Source organism: Amphiura filiformis, chromosome 14 (assembly GCF_039555335.1).
Source record: "Amphiura filiformis chromosome 14, Afil_fr2py, whole genome shotgun sequence".
In the NCBI taxonomy this organism is placed as follows: Eukaryota; Metazoa; Echinodermata; class Ophiuroidea; order Amphilepidida; family Amphiuridae; genus Amphiura; species Amphiura filiformis.
Genome location: NC_092641.1, coordinates 41,397,682 through 41,419,577, shown reverse-complemented (window position 1 = coordinate 41,419,577; position 21,896 = coordinate 41,397,682). Strand labels below are relative to the sequence as shown.

Sequence of the window (21,896 nt, the reverse complement as noted above, 5' to 3'; positions counted from 1 at the left end):
TTAATCTGCAAGAAATATTTGGTACATAAACATTATGTAGCCAGAGGTATCCAGTGGTGTAAAAATCTCAACTTTTTTTGGGAAAAGTGGGGGGATGAGGCTGTGTGGATCACGAAATGCCCTTTCAAGCTTCTGGAGCCTTGTATGTTTTCGTACAAGCTCTAATTGAAATTACGTTGCACTAGCTTTCTGCATACAGATCATCCCATACCGTACTAGCAGAGCTAAGTACTGTATGGGTTCCTCGTACTAGGGCAGCACCAATACGAAAATATCATACCGATAAATGATGTGTCTGTTTTGACCGTTATTTGTAATACAAAAGTAACAAAATAACAGTAACTTTTATTGTGTGTTTTAAGGTTTGCCTTTTGTACCTCAATACTGCAATTGTTGCTCAATTAAACATAACAAGATCACTAATTATCAACACCATTTACCTGCAAAATCAGACAATTTTAATGTCATTCCACCTGCATGAAGCTTCCTGATATAAACCAAAGCATGCATGAGTTGTGTAGTGTTGACTGTTTTGATTATGGACTGGGAGTTGCATAGTCTATATCCCAGTCATCTTCGACGCCTTTGTCACTGCCCGAAATAAACGTTAGCGACGAAAGACCACAAGCAGGCTGGAACCAAGACTACCAACACCCAATCCATGACCCAATTAAGCGTTTGAGAAGTTAAAATAATTATGCATTAAATTTATAACTATCAATGTTAATTTCAACATACTAATGATATATATAGAATAAAAACACGGTATGAAAATTATTTCAATATTTCCTTTTTATTTTAAAATTTTGAAAGGAATTAAAACGTTACAAAAATAAAAATATTTTCATCAAAAAGTATTCATAGAAACACCGACAGAAAGAAGCTTATCAAAATATGGCGTCCGTGTACAAGATTCCAAATTTCGCTGTTTTGTGCTCATTTTTTGAGCGTTATGGCGAGCGACTGAAGCTCCCAGACCTCACAATTCCCGAGCTACAAATTGCATTGGAGCACGAGGTTGTTGGTAAGAACCTGCGAGTAAAAATATGGCTTGGAATTGTATTTTAGCTGCATACGATCATGTTACAATCTATTTTATTATCACATTTTTTTTTCAATCATTATTTGCATGCAGTCCAAGTTTGTTGTTTAAGCTTACATGCTTAGCTTTAGCATGTTTCAGACGTCTCGTTAAGGCTTAAAAAATGTGCGTCTGTTTTGACGCAAGTTAAAACAAAAACTTGCGTCCAGACGGATATTTATGATTTAATCATTACCGGGATCGCGGGAAAGGCTGCGACGTGCCAGAACGCGAACAGCAATCCCTCGTTGGCTAAAAGCTACACATGATACCTGGACCGGGTCTACACCTCATCAAACATGCAAATGTCAAATGTTCAAATAAAAATTTTGGTCTGAAAATGGTCAGAAACAGGTGCAAAAACTTAGCACATTTTTAGGAAATTTTCATACTTTCTGCATTTCTTAAATTAACATGTTGTTGATGCTAAAACATATGCTGCCGCAATAATACAAAAAAAAGGTATCATTTTGATTTTGTCTTAAAATTGCTTTTATGCCTTCATTTTTGAAAATTGCAGGAGCTGAGCCTCTGTTTTAAATCACTCTCCTGAGTTTATTAAGGTGCTCAACAAGGAGCTCAATATTTCAACATCTGTATAAAAAAACATCTAGGGATCCAAGTAGCGAGGAGCTCAGTAAATCATACTCCTGAAAGAAAATGATGTTGTTTTAAAAAAGGAGAGGAGCTCTAGTGCAATTGAGCTCCTCAAAAACGAAGGTCTGTGACGTTCATCGTTGTTAATTATAATGTAATATTTACTGATTTTTTAAACAGATTATTTATTAGGTTGTTGTGATGAATAATTAAAATAAAAATTACTGTACAAACAAGCAAGTAAATGCATCATTTTTTACCACGGCGATCAGTTTTACACAAAAGCTATTTTACTTGATGAAATCTATCACAGCATGGCAACTTCTTATCAACAAGGATATTAAAGTACCGGGTACCAGAACATTTTTGCCTTCATCCCAGGGGTTGAAATACAGAATAATAACTTAACATGCACAATTCTTATTTTTTCTTAAAAATTGGCTGATTTTCACAAAATTTTAGCAAAATTCTACGTGCAAAGTTACATGCATCTGTGCATGTATGCACGACTTTTTGCATGGTATTTCGAGCAATGCTTCATCCTCAAGTTTCTGGTGTCCAAATTTCAATTTTTTGGTTTTCCCTATGGGGATCACAAAAAGAAAAAAAAGCCACTCTCTGTGAGCTACTGTGGTCGCAACTTCTGAGTTGAAGAAAGCCCTCTATAATATATGCAATGTGGACATTGCAAACAAAGTGTTAATTTCATCAACTGGATTTCTCCATCAAACCATTGTTAAAAGTAGTAGATTTGCATGCTCCAAAACTTACCGCATATTTTTTCATTATTTGCAAAAAAATTTCATAAATTCACCAGAAACATAAAAAATGGCTTTCAAAGTCAGCAAGTCTTAAAAACGTGAAAAATGAGTCTGCAATGATGTCGTTCACAACAAGCATGACAAGCGCAAGCCGTTGGGGCGTACGTATGTAAGTACAAAAAAAAACCAAAAAAACAATTGAAATATAAGTGCTCAATAGTGGTGGGTTAAGGGATCCAAAATGAGCGTTTATTGCGTTCGACAGTATTTTTGTGGGACATGAGAGCACCTCAGACCTATCGAATTGCATTCTGAATACTGAAGCATGTCTTTCTGATATCAAATAATTTTCATTTTTAAAAATCACAATATATAATACAAATTTTGTGACAAATTGTAAAAATTTGATATTTTTCAAATTTTTGATATTTGGCTCAAAATAAGCTAAGGTGTCATAAAAGTGTAACACACAATTATTTTTCCAGCTCTTTTCTTTTGGTCTCCAACCAGGTTTAAATTATAGTATGCACATATATCGTTCATAATACACTAAAAGAAAGATAAGTTATAGACCATTTACTTCACAAATTTAATTTTCTAGCCCTTGCGTGCGTTATATTTGACAGACACAATTTTGATGATTTTCTGCAATCAAATAAAAATTTATAAAGTATTACATAAGGTATTTTGTGGTTATTTAGGTGTAGGACCTACAGCAACTGATTGTGGAAAAAAATGTGTCCAAATATTACAATAAGGAGGATAAATTGTTATAAATAAAATATGTGTGTCTGTCAAGCCATAACATACGCAAGATGTCTGTCAAATGTAACATACAGAATAATAATTTGGCAAAAACAGTAGTTCAAGATGGGAAATTGAATGAAGATCACATGCAGTTTATAAATCACATGTTTTAAAACACTTTTATAAACTCTAAACTATCATCATAATGTGAACATCAAGTGATTTTTAATTTTTTAAACAAATTATGTATGTTATTTTTGACAGACACATACAAATCTTATGTATGTTACTTGCGTACAAATGTTTGACAGACAACACTTAACAATGGATTGTGTCATCAAAAAGCTTCTCCTCACAAAGTGATAGTGCCACAAAGCTAGGTGGAGCTAAATGCTATGTCATGTAGCATAATTAGCTGTATCACCCTAGTTTAGCAGGAATTACAGCACCGTCTTGCGTATGTTATATTTTGACAGACATTTCAAGAAAAATTTTAAAATTGTTATATGTTCAAAAAGATGGCAGCCACTTACAAATTGATTATAATATGGAGAAATGAAGTTATTTACAATAGATTTACCCTTTAGTTTATGCTTCAAGTCTCTGTTTATAAAAAACTGAGGGACTTCAAAATCAATCAAAAGTTTGACAGACAATAGTAACATACGCAAGGCAAACTTTTAAATCCTTTTCTTGATCTGTTAACTTATAATTCATAATGCCTCTTTCTGTTTTTTTGATTGGTTTACTGCACCATTTTGGGAAACAGGTCACATGAATTTCTATAAGGATCCATAAAAAAAATTAAAAGCTGTTGAAAAAAGGCGTCTCTTGGCATGTTACAAACAAAAGTGTAAAAATAGGCATTTTTACAGCTATTTTTTATTTTTTTTATTATTTAGAGTGAAAGGATTTTACTTAAATTGTGTATGTTATGTCTTTACTACCTAAACTTGCCACTAAACTAGCAAATATTCCATTTCTATAATTATTATTTTTAAAAAAAGATGTCAAAATATATGGCTATAATATGACACCTTAGCATATTTTGAGCCATATAACAGTCCTCGAAGTAAATTATCTAATGATATATTCTTAAAGTGTATGTAGCAGGGAGGAAAAGCCGACGGTCAATTGAAAATTTTGACCTTTCATATTGAAGATATGGATTTTTTTCCCAAAAAGACCTAATTTTTTTGGTGTTTTGGGAAAAAATCCATATCTTCAATATGAAAGGTCAAAATTTTCAATTGATCGTCGGCTTTTCATCCCACCTACATACACTTTAAGTATAAATCATCAGATTTATAAAGTTTACTTCAAGTACTGTTAAATATCAAAAATATCAATTTTTAATGATTTGCCATAAAATGTGTATTAAATTGAAAAAAACAAAAAATCAAAATTATTTGATATCAGAATGACATTCTTCATATTCAGAATGCAATTCGATATGTCTGATGTGCTCTAATGTCCCAAAATAAATACTGTCCAAACGTTCATACCCCAGCCCTTAAGGAATCCTGATGCTTCAAATTTCTTAGGGAACAGGCTTATTTGCAGTATGATCTCCTGAGCATTTTGACACCATTTTCATCCAAATCGGCCAAAAATGAGTTGGTTCCGGCCAAAACAAGTATTTGGACAGGGGGTCTGTGGGGTCTGAAAATCAATATTTTTGACAATAATCACTAGTATATGTCTAATTCTGTTAAAGTTGGTGCTGATTTGTATGTAATTGATGTCTAGAATTCCATTTATGAAAGTTGCATAAAAATTGGAGTTATCGTTTTCTTAAAATGGCTGTTTACGTCCAAATATGGATGTGAGGGCGCTTTGCATAAAACATGCAAACGATCTTTCAAATGGAAATTTCAGTGATGTATGTATGAAGATAATCATAGTTAGCATCTGCTCAAGAAATTTGAGCGGTTTACATAGTACGGTTTAATTTTGGCAGCCATTTGAATATTGTATAGAATGCTCCCATTGAACTGTACAGGGGTCAATGCACTTTAAAATGTGTACGTTTCAATGGAAGGCTTCCTGAGAATACAAAAAATGGTGCCAGGGTCAAACGAAACGCAATATAATGCCCAAATTTCTTGAGGATATGCCACATGTGATTATCTTCAAACTGGCGTCATTAAAATTTCTTGTGAAAAGAATGTGTGCGTGTTTTATGCAAAGCGCCCTCACATCCATATTTTGACGTAAAACAGCCATTTTAAGAAAATGACAACTCCAATATTTATGCAGCTTTCATAAATGGAATTCTAGACATCAATTACACAGGGTGCGTGCAGAACCTTGAAAAGCCAAAAAAGTGCTTGAAAGTACTTGAAAATCAAAATGCCTTTTCAAGGCCTTGAATGTCCTGGAATTTTGTTGAAAAGTCCTTGAAATTTATGGAAAGTCCTTAAAGAAAAAATGTGCTGAAACAATAAAAAATTATGTTACAAATAAATAAGTAAAGAAGTTTGGAAATAAATCTGTCTTGTAGGCCTATATATTTTTCATTTTGTAGGCTATATATACACATTAACTCTTTTTGGACTCATATATTTCCAATTTTAAAATGAAAATTCCTTAGAACCCTGACTGGATGACTCGACTAGATAAAGGTACCCATTTAGCATGCATGTGGTCAAATTTTTATCTTATTGAGAACACCTTTTCATGCCCAAAATTGATGAATTTTAGTCCATTATCGGACCAGCATGTTATATGATTGTGTCGGTATTGCGTTCAAAAACTCATCTCTTTTTCCTCAATGAATATTACCCAAGTAAGAAGTATGTCATGTGCATTAATGAACGATGACATTTGAGATGATGCTGGACTGATGATGCTGATGATGTATAGGCCTATATGTATACTCTAATATCAAGTCATGTTTAAGTCTAAATGGAAACAAACTTCGGTCAAAAGTTTGATATGAACCTTTTAGCTGTATCCTTTGGCTTTGTGTAGCCGTCGTCGTTGTGAACATGGGGGTGGGGTGGGGGAGGTTGGGTGGGGGTGAGTGAGTGTGTGTAGGCCTATGTATTTCCTTTGGGATAGGCCTACTATTTTAGTCCCAATTTGTAGTGACATCACTGTGTATGTTTAACATACCGAATTTTACAAATTACTCTTATCATAAAATGTATTCTTCAGGCACATTAATTAGTACCCCCCCATGTGGGCCCCCTCCCACATACCCGAAGAGGGGTGGGGGTCAAAAATTTGATGAATCATTGTTTTTATATTGTGCATTATATATATCAATTTCAATCATGTAGGCCATATTATTAGGCCAAGAAAACACTTTGAAGAATGTCTCTCATGTACAAAAGTATAGGAAAGTGAATATTTAAAACCACTTTTTTAGGATGAAGGAAGCATTTTTTCAACAAAAGTCCAAAACAGGTTTTTAAGTCAAAAATGGTCTCTTTTGGGGTGCTAAATCTGCTAAAATGTTTGTCGTCCTGAAATTTTAACCAAAAGCACACTGACCATCAAGGCCCAGGATGGGGTGCCAGTTGGTGAGGGTGGGGGAGGCAGTGGATGCAAGCACAAATGGTTAATTATTGTTTTATTTTTCTGCTTCACATATATCAACGTAAGCCATATTGGTCATGTAATAAAGCAAAAAAACATTTTTTAAGAGTGTCTCTTGTGCATAAAAGTATAGGAAACTCAAAACTTTAAAGCATGTTTTCTGGAAGAAGGAAGCACTTTTTATTAAAAGTGTAGAACAAGCCAGGAGCTTTGAAATGTTCTTTTTACCCTCTGACTTTGGCTTCGGGGGGCTTCGGCCCCTCAACCCCCACCAGGGCTTCGCCCCTGGACCCCCGGCCGTGTCGTGAGCGCTCACGTTCACTCTGCTTCATAAGTGTCCCTATTTCTAGTTTTCAAAAGTTGGCAGGTATGCACTGGGCTGCTGAGACTAGACCACTGGGTATTTTTCTACTTTTTTACACACACCTATCTCTGGGTCATTCCGTTCAAAGGTACTTGAAAATTAATTTTTGGGTACTTGAAAGTCCTTGAAAAGTCCTTGAATTTGAAATAGAGGTGGCTGCACGCACCCTGATTACATACAAATCTGGAATCAGAATAGGTCCAGTGGTTCTTCAAAGTAGCAGAAAACTTCTAAAAAAATGTAAAAAAATAAAGGAAAATTTGTTTTTAAAATTTTTTTTACCGACATCCGATCCGATACTGATATCGAAAATATTGGGCCAATATGATATCCAATCCAATAATCGGTTGAGCCCTAGATGTGATTATATCAATCATATACTATATGTACTATGACTTACGACAAAAAGCTGACAACATTGTTGGACATTTGTGAGTTTTGGCAGTAATACTTTGAAATTTTAAGTTGTGTTTTTTGTGAAAAAGGGTGTAAATTTTTATAGAAAACTGTTCCAAAATAAGGCTCAGATTGCACGAGAGAGCAACTATACCCTGAGGGCTTCCAGGGCCCTTAAGCTGGACCCCCGCCGTTAAGACTTCGCGCTTGTGATGTCCGCTACGCGCACAAGATATTGTTGTAACTTTCGATAGAATACCGATTTGAATGTCAAAAACCTGGGAACCCCATTTGTATCAATTCCGTCCGACGTGGTCACTTTTTCCCGTCCTCCACGAAGCCATCAAAAGTTTTTCAGACGATACTGACATAGCATGATAGCTATGTATCTTATCCATACCCATGTAAAATAAAACCAGTCTAGTACGTCAGTCTTCTGGAACAAAAATGACAGCCATATTTGCTATCAAATTCCATGCGAAATGATTACGACAATTTTGAAGCAGGCCCAATTTGTGTTCACAGACTGTGTGGAATAGAGGCAAGAAACTCTCAAGGCAATTTCTCAAAATCTCTTTAAATTTCACAGTAACCATTCATTTTATCTGAATTTTTGTTTTTTTAGTGGTTCCGGAGCTGAGGCAGATTATTTTCCAGTTGTTGCAGAGAATTGTCAAAAGCATCAACAAGGAGAAATGGGAACGCAAAACTTGTACAGGTAAATACATTTCTGCCCTGCCAAAATGGGCTATTCCAGTTGAAATTCATACACCCCTTATCACACAAGTACATTATTTTAAAATGGGATTACCTGAATGGGTGACACCATTTGAAATCTATTCTGCCTCTGTGGTCAACCATCATGTCTTCCATAGGGGGTGATGGAATTTCACCCAATTTTGTTACCCCAAAAGTCAAAAAGTGAAAGGGTATTTGACTCTTGGGTACCGGTACCTAATATTTCCAAGAAAAAATCATTAAATGTCAAGAGTCAAGATTCTTATCATACATGTCATGGGTTTTACACTATTTTGCCCTAGATATTATAATGTTTAAATATTTGTCCATTTTTTGATTATTGAAATAAAGTTGGAAGAAGTTGAAGTTGATATTTTCTTCCCATTTCCCATCATAATGTAGTCAATACAAATGCTCTAAATAAGGTGAACCCTTGAGGCCCAAAGCTAAAGAAAATCACTGCTGACCCATTGATACCCTATGTGAAATTTTGATGAACTCCTGATCAATACTTCACCAACAACCTATGGCATCGCCTGTTGTTGATTGATGAATCTAGAGTTTTTCAAAGTGTCACAAAATGTGGACCAGTGTAACATATCTTCAGCAGAGTGTAACAACATTGTGTAAAGTGCAGTAGAATGCAATAGCTGCCATTTGCAACATTTCAATAAATGTGCTTACTTTTAACCAATAACACTTTTTTAGACAAACACCCAACTACATGTAAAAGTGATATCTTGGGTTAGCTTAGTGGCCATCAGGAAAGTATACAGAACATCAACACTTTGAGCGAGATGAGGGGATTGTGCTGCAAACAAATTAGGTGTTTTACAAAAGGCAGCTATTGTATCCTATTGTACTTACGATAGTGTTGCACTCTGCCGACGATAGTGTTGCACTCTGCTGATGATATATATATGCACTCTATTAATGGGTTTGGATTTGTTTTTCTTACAGTTGATTGGGGACCACTATTCCGAAATGGATGCATGGGAAATAGAGAGAGTTGGCTTTGTCAAATGCAGACTGGAGACTAAGATAGATGTTCTCAAGGTAAATATATTTTTTGGGGATAACAGCAAGTACTGAGTGCCTTTTTCTAGACATTTAGAGGCTACTAACAGGGGTCTGTAACCTTTTTATAGAGGCTCCTAACAATGGTTTAACACTTAACAATCAACAATGTATATCGCAAAAGGCTTTTTTTTTTTTTGGACGGCCTAGCTGACGGCTTTAGCATTTTGCAGGCCGTCCATTCTTGTGACAGGCTGTCCAAATGAGGGCCGGTTGAGTCTCTAGGTTTATAACACTTAACAATCAACAATGTATATCGCAAAAGGCTTTTTTTTTGGACGGCCTAGCTGACGGCTTTAGCATTTTGTTGGCCGTCCATTCTCATGATAGGCTGTCCAAATGATGGTCGGACGGGTCTCTAGCTAAAGCTTTGTATAGGCACAAGTTTACTTAGACATTGATCCACAAGCCTCAGCACACTTTACAGTGTTAGCTAGGATACCATACTCAGAATTTTACCATTTTTTCTTATGACTTTGAATTTTACCTTATAATGACTGATATTATCACTTACGTTTCTCTTGTCACCAGTATCTCTGTGAATGTCAATTTGATAACAATGTCAAATTCAAAAGTAAGGTCAACGATGATGAAGACCCTGAACAGATGAGAGTGAAGCCTATTGGCAGGGACAAGACGGGACTTGTCTATTGGTTTCAAAAGGTATTATATCACTGATATTTATTTTCTAGCCAGTTTATTGGTTGATCGGCATTCAATGTTTTTATGCTTGCTAGTTTTTGCCATCCAATCAAAAGGTATTATATCACTGCTATTCATTTTCTAGCCAGTTTATTGGTTGATCGGCATTCAATGTTTTTATGCTTGCTAGTTTTTGCCATCCAATCAAAAGGTATTATATCACTGATATTTATTTTCTAGCCAGTTTATTGGTTGATCGGCATTCAATGTTTTTATGCTTGCTAGTTTTTGCCATCCAATCAAAAGGTATTATATCACTGCTATTCATTTTCTAGCCAGTTTATTGGTTGATCGGCATTCAATGTTTTTATGCTTGCTAGTTTTGCCATCCAATCAAAAGGTATTATATCACTGATATTTATTTTCTAGCCAGTTTATTGGTTGATCGGCATTCAATGTTTTTATGCTTGCTAGTTTTTGCCATCCAATCAAAAGGTATTATATCACTGCTATTCATTTTCTAGCCAGTTTATTGGTTGATCGGCATTCAATGTTTTCATGCTTGCTAGTTTTTGCCATCCAATCAAAAGGTATTATATCACTGATATTTATTTTCTAGCCAGTTTATTGGTTGATCGGCATTCAATGTTTTTATGCTTGCTAGTTTTTGTCGTCCAATCGACACTTACCGTATTTCGTCAAATAGTCGCCCCCTTCCAATAAACGCCCCACCACTTTTTTCAACCAAGATGTTTCAAAATGCCGATATTTCCATGCTATCTTACCAAGTTGCGCACATGGTCGATAATAGCGTCAATAATTGGCGAAAATCTGGATCAGAAACCCGGAAGTGAGCCAGAAGTCGGTGTTTCTAGTTCATAGTTCGTCATTTTAGCGTGTGTTTTTAGTTTACCTAATGATTTTAACAGGAATTAATCGTTCTAAAATTGACCTTGAATAAATGCCCCCCCTTGGGAAAATGTAACGCCTCCGGTTGATTTAAATACGGTATGCAGTGCATTGTGCATTATTATTGTTGCTTTTCTGTATAAACCTGCCATGTTTTGATAAATGCGTAACAAAAATTAAAAATCTTAAATAAAAAGTTATAGACTTTTTATGAGTGATATAAAACAATAGTCTTAGATTTTTGTATTGAGAGAAAATACTCACTTGGTGAAAGCTGATGGCTTGTGAAATGGAACAGTCCATCTTTCACCTTGCGATTATATTTTAACTTTGTTTTTATGTCTTATGTTACTCCCCCATTGGATGTTGTGTCATATTTTCCCTGTTTTTAATTTTATCCATTGCTAGTGTGACACTGTTGTATCCTTTTGGATCCATCCTTTGGTTCCCTGCTGGTCAGTTGGAACAGATTTTCCCTGTTTTTATATTTTAACAGTCATTTGAACAAATTTATTTGAATTAATAATTCTTCTAAGTAAGTGCATTTGTATCACTTACTTTGTGGGACGTTTCATCTGAATGAAACGCCTCATGAATGTTGTTGACCATGATTGATGACCTAAACCGGATTTCAAGACCCACTGGTGGTGCATTTAAGTTCAAATGTAACAAATCATTTAGGGGTCATTATTTCTCAATTCACCCAATGGGAAACACCTCACCCCCTTCAAATTTGTTCAAAATTGGTATATAGAGTGATTTTGGCTGGCAAAGCTCAAATTTCAAATTTTAGCTTAATCGGACGTATTGTTTTCGCGCTATGCCCGCCCATTTTTGCAATTTCGGCGAAAAAAATGACGCACCATCAATATTGTCGCGACCATATCTCCGTAACTGTAGGTCCTACTGAGCTGAAATTGGTGTCATTATTTAGCTAATCTCTCAAAGAATCCAAATCTGCTATCATTTAGTATGTAGGAGTAAGAGAAAATTTGTGACCTTTTTTTTCTGTACTTTGACCTTGAATTTGACCTTGTTGCCCACGTGACCGCGAAGCGAATTTACATTGGAATTATACCCCCATATGTTGTCTACAACATATCAAAAAATGGAGGGTAATATTTTTTGTTTTTTGCTAGGCTTTCACAAAGCAAGCATGCAGGTGAAAACATATGTATTTAATGCATGTACATATAGGCCTATATACAATTGGCCTATATTATAATAAACACAGCCACAAAAGAAAGTCTCCAGTAGTTCCATCCCCATTTAATCAGATTCTGATGAGTTTATGGCAACATAATTTATATAATAATTTTCTATACACTCTCCTTCGAAGATTGATACCAAATTTGATATCAAAAGTTTAATCATCATGAGCAAAGGAGCCGTTGTTTGGAAATTCGTGCAATTTTAAAAATGACATAGGGAATTGTATCACGTAGCAGAGCTAGCGTGAGTGTCAAGAATTACGTCGCCTGAATAGGCCGGCAGGTTAAAGGTTTGCCCATGCATGTCAAAATGCAAATAAAATACCCCGCTCTTTCAATTGTGCGCAGGCAAGTGTACAATGATTCCTGTACGGGCATGATTCAGGCCACATAATAAGCTGATACCATGCATTGATTTTTGCGTGGTCAATTCGTAATTTGTCATTTTTAAAATTGCACGAATTTCCAAACAACGGCTCCTTTGCTCATGGTGATTAAACTTTTGATATCAAATTTGGTATCAATCTTCGCTGGAAAGTGCATAGAAAATTATTATATAAATTATTTTGCCATAAACTCATCCGAATCTGATTAAATAGGGATGGAACTACTAGAGACTTTCTTTTTTGGCTGTGTTTAGTATCATGTGTACAATATACTGAGCCTACATACAAAATTACAGTTTTTCAACCACATGCTTGCTTTATGAAAGCCTAGCAAGAAAACAAAAAATATTACCCCTTCAATTTTTTGATATTATGTAGACAACATATGGGGGTATAATTCCAACGCAAATTCGCCTCGCGGTCACGTGGGCAACAAGGTCAAATTCAAGGTCAAAGTATAGAAAAAAAGGTCATATTTTTTCTCTTCCTCCTACACACTAAATGATAGTAGATTTGGATTCTTTGAGAGATTAGCTAAAAAATGACACCAATTTCAGCTCAGTAGGACCTACGGTTACGGAGATATGTTCACGATAATATTGATATGCGCCATTTTTCGCCAAAATCGCTAAAAAAATGGGCGGGGCATAGCGCTGAAACCGTGACGTCCGATTAAGCTAAAATTTGAAATTTGAGCTTTGCAGCCAAAATCACCCTGTATACCAATTTTGAACAAATTTGAAGGGGGTGAGGTGTAAAATCATATTTTTTTTGGGTGATTTGAGAAATAATGACCCTTAGTTCAAATGGTTTTTTTTTGTTGCTTTTATTATTATTTAGGATCAAGACACTAATCTACGGGTTTACAGAGAAGAACAAGATGATGAAGATGGGGAAACTTGGGAAATGGTGTCCACGTAAGTACCACTTTTTAAACATTTTCAGTTAAAGGAGTATTTCGTGATCCTAGCATCCTCTTTTTATGACATTTTTCAGTAGATATATCCACAAAAAAAGCTTATTCCCAAAATTTCAGTTGATTCCGATTTTGCATAATTTGCGAGTTATGCATGATTATATGTATAACACTGCTCCATAGACAATGTGTTTTAATTTCGTTCTGGTATACCAGAACGAAATTCACATTTCACAATATCTTTGCTAAACGAATTTATCTGCAAGAATTTTTTTGTACATAAACAATATGTAGCCAGAGCCAGATATAAAAATTTCAACTTTTTTTGAGAAAAGTGTGGGGATGATGCTGTGGATCACAAAATGCCCTTTCAAGTTAAATTTGTAGCTCAATTGATGTAGAAAGGCTCTCACGTGATGCATCTGTCGGTTTTTTAAATGCCATTTCATATAGGTAAACGGTAGAAACCAAAATTCTCCATTTTGTAAATGTTCAAATTCTGTGTTGTTTTCCGTTTTCTAAAAATAACCAAAAAATTTTACCCACTTTAGGGAAATCCAAAATGTCAAAAATGTTTCTATCTGGAAACACTGGATCCAAAATGGCACTGCATGTTAACGACAAATGAAACTGCAAATATATGGCCCCTGCATGAAGGCAATTAATGATGAATTTGAAGTAAATTTCAGTGAAATAGTTAATCGGTTTGTGCATTCTGTTGAATGTACATTGTAAATTAGACCCAAAAAAGCTTAAATTTTGCCAATGCAGTACGGACAATGGAGTATGTATTTTATCTTATTGCAGAGAACGTGATGAGCTAGCCAACCTGATAGCTACACTGAAGGCTGACCAGCCGAAAACAGACGATGGTCGTGAGGATTCAGAATCGACATCAGACTCATTAGGTGCTATTGAAAAAGCTGTCAAAGCAACTCTGGGGGAAAATGGAGGTAAGGCCAAAAAAAAATGTTTTGTTTATCCTTTCCTGGCCGACCCAAACAAAAAGAAATATAATGAAGAAATAATTCCCGAATTTCTTGAGGGTGTGTCACATGTGATCATCATCAAACTTACGTCATTATTTGGATGTAAAATGAGCATTTTGAGAAAACGACAACTCCAATTTTAAATGCAACTTTCAAAAATAGAATTGTAGACATCAATTACATGCAAATCAACACCAACTTTAACAGAATCAGACATATAGATAAATATAATGATGATTGTTAATGAAAATATTGATTTCAGACCCCCTCCAAATACTTGTTTTGACCAGCACCAGCCCTTTTTAGGCAGATTTGGATGAAAAAGGTATCAAAATGCTCAGGAGATAATACGGTATCAAATAAGCTGGTTCGCACAATTTGAAACATCACCCTTTTTAGTGCTGTCTAACCCTAACACCCCAGGGGGTTTTGGTGAGGAAAGAAGGAAGGAATAAAGAGAGAAAAAAAAGAAGTTGTTTGCTGTTGGCGGGATTTGAACCCGAGACCCCTCACATGCGAAGCACTAGGTTGGCGACACTTTTCCACAGGTCTTGGGCTTAGCTGGCCAACGAAACCGTGCCTATATATCACTTAGTGCGATTGCGTCATCACACCACGTGGGATGCACGCACAAACAGTGCATATATCAAGTAGTATTTTTTAGTACCTGGGTGTGTTATAATTAAACGACCCCTAATAATAGCAGATTATTCTGATCAGGCTTAGTTGGAAAAGTGTCACATTTTGTTGTAGATTTTGCAGTGTTCTGCAACTTCTGTAACCATCTGCATTCTTCTGTTTATCTAGTCTTTGTATTATTTGTTTTCTAACCCTCAGACTCAAAGGAAGGCAGTGAATTTGCAGACGAGGACAAGAGATCACAAGATGCGGCTGATAAAATGGACTCCCAGACAGGCTCTCCAGCTGTAGATAATGAAGATTCCAAAACACCAGGTGGTGAGAGCCAAGACAAAGAACAAACATCAACCAACGGGGAAAAGGAAGACGAGAAAGAGGACAACAGTACAAAGGACACAAAAGGTAAGAATGAAATAGGTGTGTAATAATTATGATATGATTCAAGGATAAACCATTAATACCAACTCATATTCAGTGTGATAGCAATTTAACTTACCATCACTGTCACAATACTTTTGCATTCATTAGAGGTAGTGCGGAGTGTGAAAATGCAGACTTATATATAGATCCTGATTATTAGGCCACATAAAATTTGTTTCACATCCCTTTTGTAAAAGTGAGGAGGGAGGGAGGTGTTTTTTTTTTGCTTAATTGACAAAGGGGAAAAATGATTGTGCAAAGATTTGTTGTTGCAACTTTGAATTTCTCTACATTTTCCTTGTTTTTGAATATTAATATTCATTTACCAATGTATTACAAACTCTTTAGACTGATGCCTACAGTTAGTCAATGTTATGGTTGACGAAAAATGTGTATGTAATTTGTGTCGGACTTTAGACCCCAGAATCTGATGAGAGCTGATTCTGCTCGGTTGTGTCCAAGTTAACATTTGTGATGCGATCAAGCAAAATCAGTCGGAACTCGGAAATGTTAAATTTTCAGTTTCTTATAGGATAGTAAGCAGCATTTACAAAGCTGCATTTTGCAGAAAATCCCATTGAAATTGAACAACTAGTTCTGAAGATATGAGCAATTAAAGAGTTTCCAAAGCAAGAGGAAACAAAGGGAAATATTTTCTTTGTTTGACTATATCTCAAAATCAATATTTCCGTGTTCCGACTGATTTTGCTTGATCGCATCACATTTAAGCCTTTCCCCACCCAGACCCACAAAATCCTACACTCTGGGTGTCTCCCATGTTGTGTCGACACCCAATTTCATTCAGGTCTATACATGTTCAAATGTCTGCTTTTCACTTAGGTATAGATGATGATGATGATGGGAAATCAATAAAAGAAGACGCAGATAATAATGAGAAAGGTACACAAGGAGGTCCTCCTGGTGCACCCGACAAGGTGCAGAGTGCACCCGTCCAGGTGCAGAGTGGAGATGATGTCACGGAACATGATGGTGAGAGTCAAAAAGAAGATACAAAACTGGATAAAACAAAAATTACGCAAAGTACAGATAAATCTTTATCTCAGAGTGATGGGAAGAACGAATCTTCAGACAATGATGCAAATCAGTTAAAAAATAAAGAAGGGGCTAGTTCAGAACCAAAAGATGTGAAAAAAGATGAGGGGAGGAAATCTCCCAAGAGACAAGAAGGGATGATGAAAGTTCCAGAGGACAAACCAGTTGATAGAGGAGTTAGTGAAGACCAAAGTAGCGATTTACAAGATGCCAGACCCGAATCTTCCAGCCAAGCAGAAGTTCCATCCAAATCTAACGTCAAACTAAAAGAACAAAGAGCTGTTGCTGATGCAAAAGAAAGTGACGAAAAGAAATCAGTTAAAAGTGGTCAAGAAGTGGAAACAAAAAGTAGTGAATCGGAGGAGCATATAGGATCAACAAAAAGTGATGATAATTCTACTAAGAAGGATGAGAAGAAACTGGATTTTAGTGATGTGACCGAGAAAGACAAACAAGAGACTGTTTCGGACAGGAAAAGAGATTGTGGTGAGATGGAAGAAGGTGCAGTGGAAGGCAAACCAGCAGAGAAAAGAAGTCGCACAGAGTCGGTGATAAAATTTACTGGCGAAGTAAGGCACACAGCCAAAGAGACGGTGATAAAAAATAAGGATGCTGAGAGAGCGGTGGATGAGAGAGAAGGTGAGGAGGAAAAAGGCGGTTCATCGTCAAGTGTATGTAAAGAAACTGTTGTAAAAGAATCTGCAAGTGGGAAGACTGCAGATGACACCGATATGCTTGTCGAAGATGGATGTGTACAGAACTCAGGAGATTCTGAGAAAAAGGCTGATGCTACCGGTAAAGAGCAATTGACAACTAAAACGTGTGGGGTAATAGAATCTTTGAAAGAAAAAACATCTGGTGATGGTGAGGTTGCAAAGGATGCAGTTGTACCTAAAGAAGACTTTGACAAAAGTGATTTAAAGGAGGATGCCAACAAAGTATCAGTGATACAAGATGATTCTGGGGATCAGAAGTCTGATGAGGATGATAAAATTGATGATGGGAAAGAGGTTGTGGAAAAACAAGATGTCAAGGAGGAAAGAGCAAAGCAAGAAGATGCAAAGACTAAAGAATTGGTAGAAGAGAAGACCGATGTCAGCAAGGATAGTGAGAACAAAGGTGTGGACAGAGATGCAGTGGAAGAGGAGAAACCAAAGATTACAGAAGATATGAAAACTGATGCTGATATGGATAAAGGAAGCAAAGATGTTTTGGCAAATGCCCAAGATAAAGAGACAGCACAAGAAGAAGAAAGGACTGATATTGACAAGGGAAGCAAAGATGGAGCAGCAGAAGAAACAGAACAAGGAGATAAGACGGCTGATACTGATAAGGATGCGAGAAGCAAAGTTGTCGCTGCAGATGCCCGAGATAAGGAGATAGATGATGACGAGAAGACAGATGCTGAAAGGGATGCGAGAAGCAAAGATGGTACAGACAGAGAACACAAAGACGAGAAGACTGATGCTGATATTGATGCGGGAAGCAAAAATGGTGCAGCTGATGTCCAAAATAAAAAGACGGAACAGGAGGGTGAGAAGACCAATGCTGATAAGGATAAGAAAAGCAAAGATGGTACAGCAGTTGCCCATGATACAGAGACAGAACACAAGGATGGGACAGCTGATGCTGATAAGGATGCGGGAACCAAAGATGGTGTGGCTGATGTCCAAGATAAAAAGACAGAACTGGAGAAAGAGAAGACTGATGCTGATAAGGATAAGAAAAGCAAAGATGGTACAGCAGTTGCCCATGATACAGAGACAGAACACAAGGATGGGACGGCTGATGCTGATAAGGATGCGGGAAGCAAAGATGGTGCGGCTGATGTCAAAGATAAAAAGACAGAACAGGAGGATGAGAAGGCAGATGATGTTAAGGATAAGAAAAGCAAAGATGGTGCGGCTGATGTCCAAGATAAAGAGACGGAACAAGAAGACGAGAAGACTGATGCTGATAAGGGAAGCAAAGATGGTACGGCTAATGTCCAACATAAAGAGACAGAACTGGAGGGTGAGAAGACCAATGCTGATAAGGATAAGAAAAGCAAAGATGTTACAGCAGATGTACAAGATAAAGAGACAGAACAAGAAGGCGAGAAGATTGATGCTGATAAGGATGCTGGAAGCAAAGTTGGTGCGGCTGATGTCCAAGATAAAAAGACGGAACAGGAGTGTGAGAAGACCAATGCTGATAAGGATAAGGAAAGCAAAGTTGCAGCAGATATCCAAGATAAAAAGACAGAACATGTAGATGAGAAAACTGATGCTGATAAGGATGCAGGAAGCAAAGGTGGTATGGCTGATGTCCAAGATAAAGATAAAGAACAGGAGGATAAGAAGACTGATGATGATAATAAGGATGCGGGAAGCAAAGATGGTGCCCCAGATGCACACAATAAAGAACAAGAATCTGCTGACAAGAAACCACTCGAAAACACATTTGATTTGAAGGAGGAGAAAGTTGTCGTCAAAAAGGAAGAGTATGTTGTCAAGGAGGAACATGTTGTCAAGGAGGCTGAGGAGGATGGTACGGACAAAGCATCAGGTATGCACTGATGATGTCTTGTGCATGCTCCCTGCTCTAGATGTATTGAATTTAGCATGAAAGTAGTGATAATATCTAATCTAGTCTGTGTTTGACATAAAAAAGCAAGTTGTTCTGTGTTTCAGTATTTTTTGTATTAATGGGGTAATGTCAACATTCTTGATCTACAGTATACTTAGGAGAATATCTGATGACATTCTCTGATGACATTTTGCATGTTATTAGAAGTGGTGTTGGATGGAGCCAAGGTTGAAATAAATATATACAAGCAAAATTTTTGCCAGGCAGTATAATCAAGGACTTTGAAAGCAATTTTGATTCATGGTCAAAACATAAAGATTGTTTTTATATCTGCCATGTTTTTATTTACTACACTGAAGGATAGAAACTTGATTATGTTGGACACTAGATGTAGGAATTAATATTCATAGCATATCATGCATTTTTGTATCCACATATTATGTATGTAGTTTACCCAAATCCAAAGTGCACTACATGTAGCTGCAATAGCTTGTAACTTTAGTTTCCACGACATGTGTGCAGATTTCTGGCTCATATAAAAAAGTGCAGTGATTTTTAGTGCTCTATAAGCCCACAAGCCTTGGCACACTTTACAAGAATTCACTATTAAAGCACTGTTGCACAACACGCATCGTATTTCCCATTTGGCAACAACCAGGGATTTTGCAGATAAGAAGCACATACATACCTTATACAAACCACAATGAACCATCGCAGCCGGGATAAGCTCCCCGAAGTAAGCAACACAAATAAGCAGTCAGTTCCTTGCCATAAGGATTTCAAAAGCTCAATTAGTATAGATTGAACAAATAGAGACTGTGTCAAACTTGATTCAAGATTGATTCTCTCCTCGGTCAAACACCTTGTAGTGCAATTAAACCTAATACATTTGTTCACTGGCTGACATCATCCATGCTTTTTCCCACCATAAACATAGATCACATCATGTAGTTTACTGTCAACTTCATACAAAGCAAATTTTGTCTGCTTTTAATTTACTGTAAAAGTCAATATTTTCGGGAGAAGATATTTTCTTGATTTTGACGATTTTGTAAATAGCTCGAGAATTAAATTTTGCGGTTTTGATATTGATACAATAGAAACCTAATGCAAAAGGTTATTTTCGCCAGTTTTTATTTTCGCGATTTCATGTCCACTCACGAAATTCGCGAAAATAAGAACCTCGCGAAAATTTCTACTTTTACAGTAGTAAAACTTCATCCAGATATTTACATGCTAGAAGACATGCATTTACTGTAGGCTATACTGCAATTTTGGTGTAGCCAGCCTTTTCATATGCCTTTCATTTATTTCACTTTCTACAGTCAGTCTACGCTGAAGTGCAAAGTACCGACCCAGACGTATACATTGTGCCGACTTTGAAGGCACATTTACCTGCAGCAGAGACGCAGCGCGCACTACGCACTGTTATCGCGCTGTATACGCGCGAGTTGTCACTTTGTACTTCAGAGTGGGCAAACTGTAGCTATGAACTTTCAAGTATAATAATGCATAAATGTAATAATTGTATGGCTTTGAGTGTGGTACAAGAATATGGCAGGCCTTGTGAGTATTTTCATGGTCAATGTTGTATATTCTAGTATCACACAAGAAAAACCAACTAATATTATTGGTATTATAATATTTTATATGAAGCTATTTGAAAGTCGGTCGTTAATTTGATTAATGTCATGGCCCCCTCTGGCTCGGTGGATGCTGTACGTCCCTGTATAATCGCAGTTTATTTATGATAGAGGGCTCACACCTAATCAGGGTGCACCTTCAACCAACTTGGCTTGATGTAAGTGGGAGTCTGTACACATTTCTCAGTCAAGCTGTTGTATTTATTCCCCCTGGTGAATATTAAAAATTGCACGTCCATAATGCAGGCCTTGCCGTTTGAGGCAAGCGATCGCTCCCGCTCACCACTGCTTGCCCAAACTCAATTTCTAATGAGCGATTTTCCACTCGCCATAGGCACTAATTGTGACTAAATATCACTCGCTGTGAATCTTCCAAAATCAGCCATCGAATCAGCCATTTCAGCATTTAATCGATTCTGTGTCCCCTCCAAGCAGAGAAAGTCACTTAAAAATTTCCACAGACACTTCATATACATGTATGCATGTATGATGCATGCAAAGTGCTTTATTTTGGTTGGGAAATATCTGTGGCATGCTTATTTGTGAGTGTGTATTTAATTACTTTGTTATTTCATATTTGATAAAATACAACCCTGGGTTAGATGGTAAAAATCTTATGCATCAAAAATGTTTGAATTTTGCTTCATACATTCATGATTGAAACTTAGCATTCTGTAAGTTGTGGTATGGTGTGCATGAGCATTAACCATTTGAATCTGGTCATTGTTCAAAAGAGAAAACATTTTTATTCTCTTGAAACAATCGTCATTTATGTTGGACAACTTCATATCACATGCATGCAAAAAATCTTACTGTCAAATTGAATGGCTGCTTTTTGTCAGTTTTGCAATTTGCATTTGATTAGTGATATTGAAACTTGAATGTCTTGTATGTTTTCTCTCCTAAATGAAACAGTTTTGAGCTGACTGCTGAAAAGGCAGCTATTAAAATAGTTCTTCCATGAATTATTTTTTTAACAAAAACAATTTTAACAGGCAAATGTTGTTATATCATCGAGCTACTAATAGAGTATTAGTAGCCTGATGGTGACCTTTGACGAATTGTAACAATTTAATTTCTTTCTTTAATTTAATTGGCCGCTGAGACACAATGAGAGAGTTATCATGGGGACTTAAGTACAGTGTAAAACTCTGGACCGGTAATCCAGCGACCGGGGTTCAATCCCTGCTGAGTCCTGATTTTATTCTCTCTCAAT

The 21,896-nt window shown here is 36.5% G+C and overlaps 2 protein-coding genes across 3 annotated transcripts in view; one reads left to right on the top strand and one right to left on the bottom strand.

Moving 5' to 3' along the window:
• Positions 1-541, bottom strand: part of LOC140169029 (rhodanese domain-containing protein CG4456-like) — a 42,848-nt gene extending 42,307 nt beyond the window's left edge. For both annotated transcript variants that reach the window (XM_072192315.1, XM_072192314.1), the window contains exon 1: positions 441-541. The gene's annotated coding sequence lies outside the window, so the exon portion shown is untranslated. The remainder of the gene's footprint in view (positions 1-440) is intronic.
• A 341-nt stretch (positions 542-882) lies between these two features.
• Positions 883-21,896, top strand: part of LOC140169421 (uncharacterized) — a 34,713-nt gene continuing 13,699 nt past the window's right edge. Inside the window, 8 exon segments of the mRNA XM_072192681.1 lie at positions 883-1,024; positions 8,115-8,275; positions 9,188-9,283; positions 9,836-9,967; positions 13,293-13,369; positions 14,176-14,321; positions 15,195-15,398; positions 16,257-19,016. Coding sequence (XP_072048782.1) covers positions 895-1,024; positions 8,115-8,275; positions 9,188-9,283; positions 9,836-9,967; positions 13,293-13,369; positions 14,176-14,321; positions 15,195-15,398; positions 16,257-19,016 — 3,706 coding nt within the window. The 5' untranslated portion in view covers positions 883-894.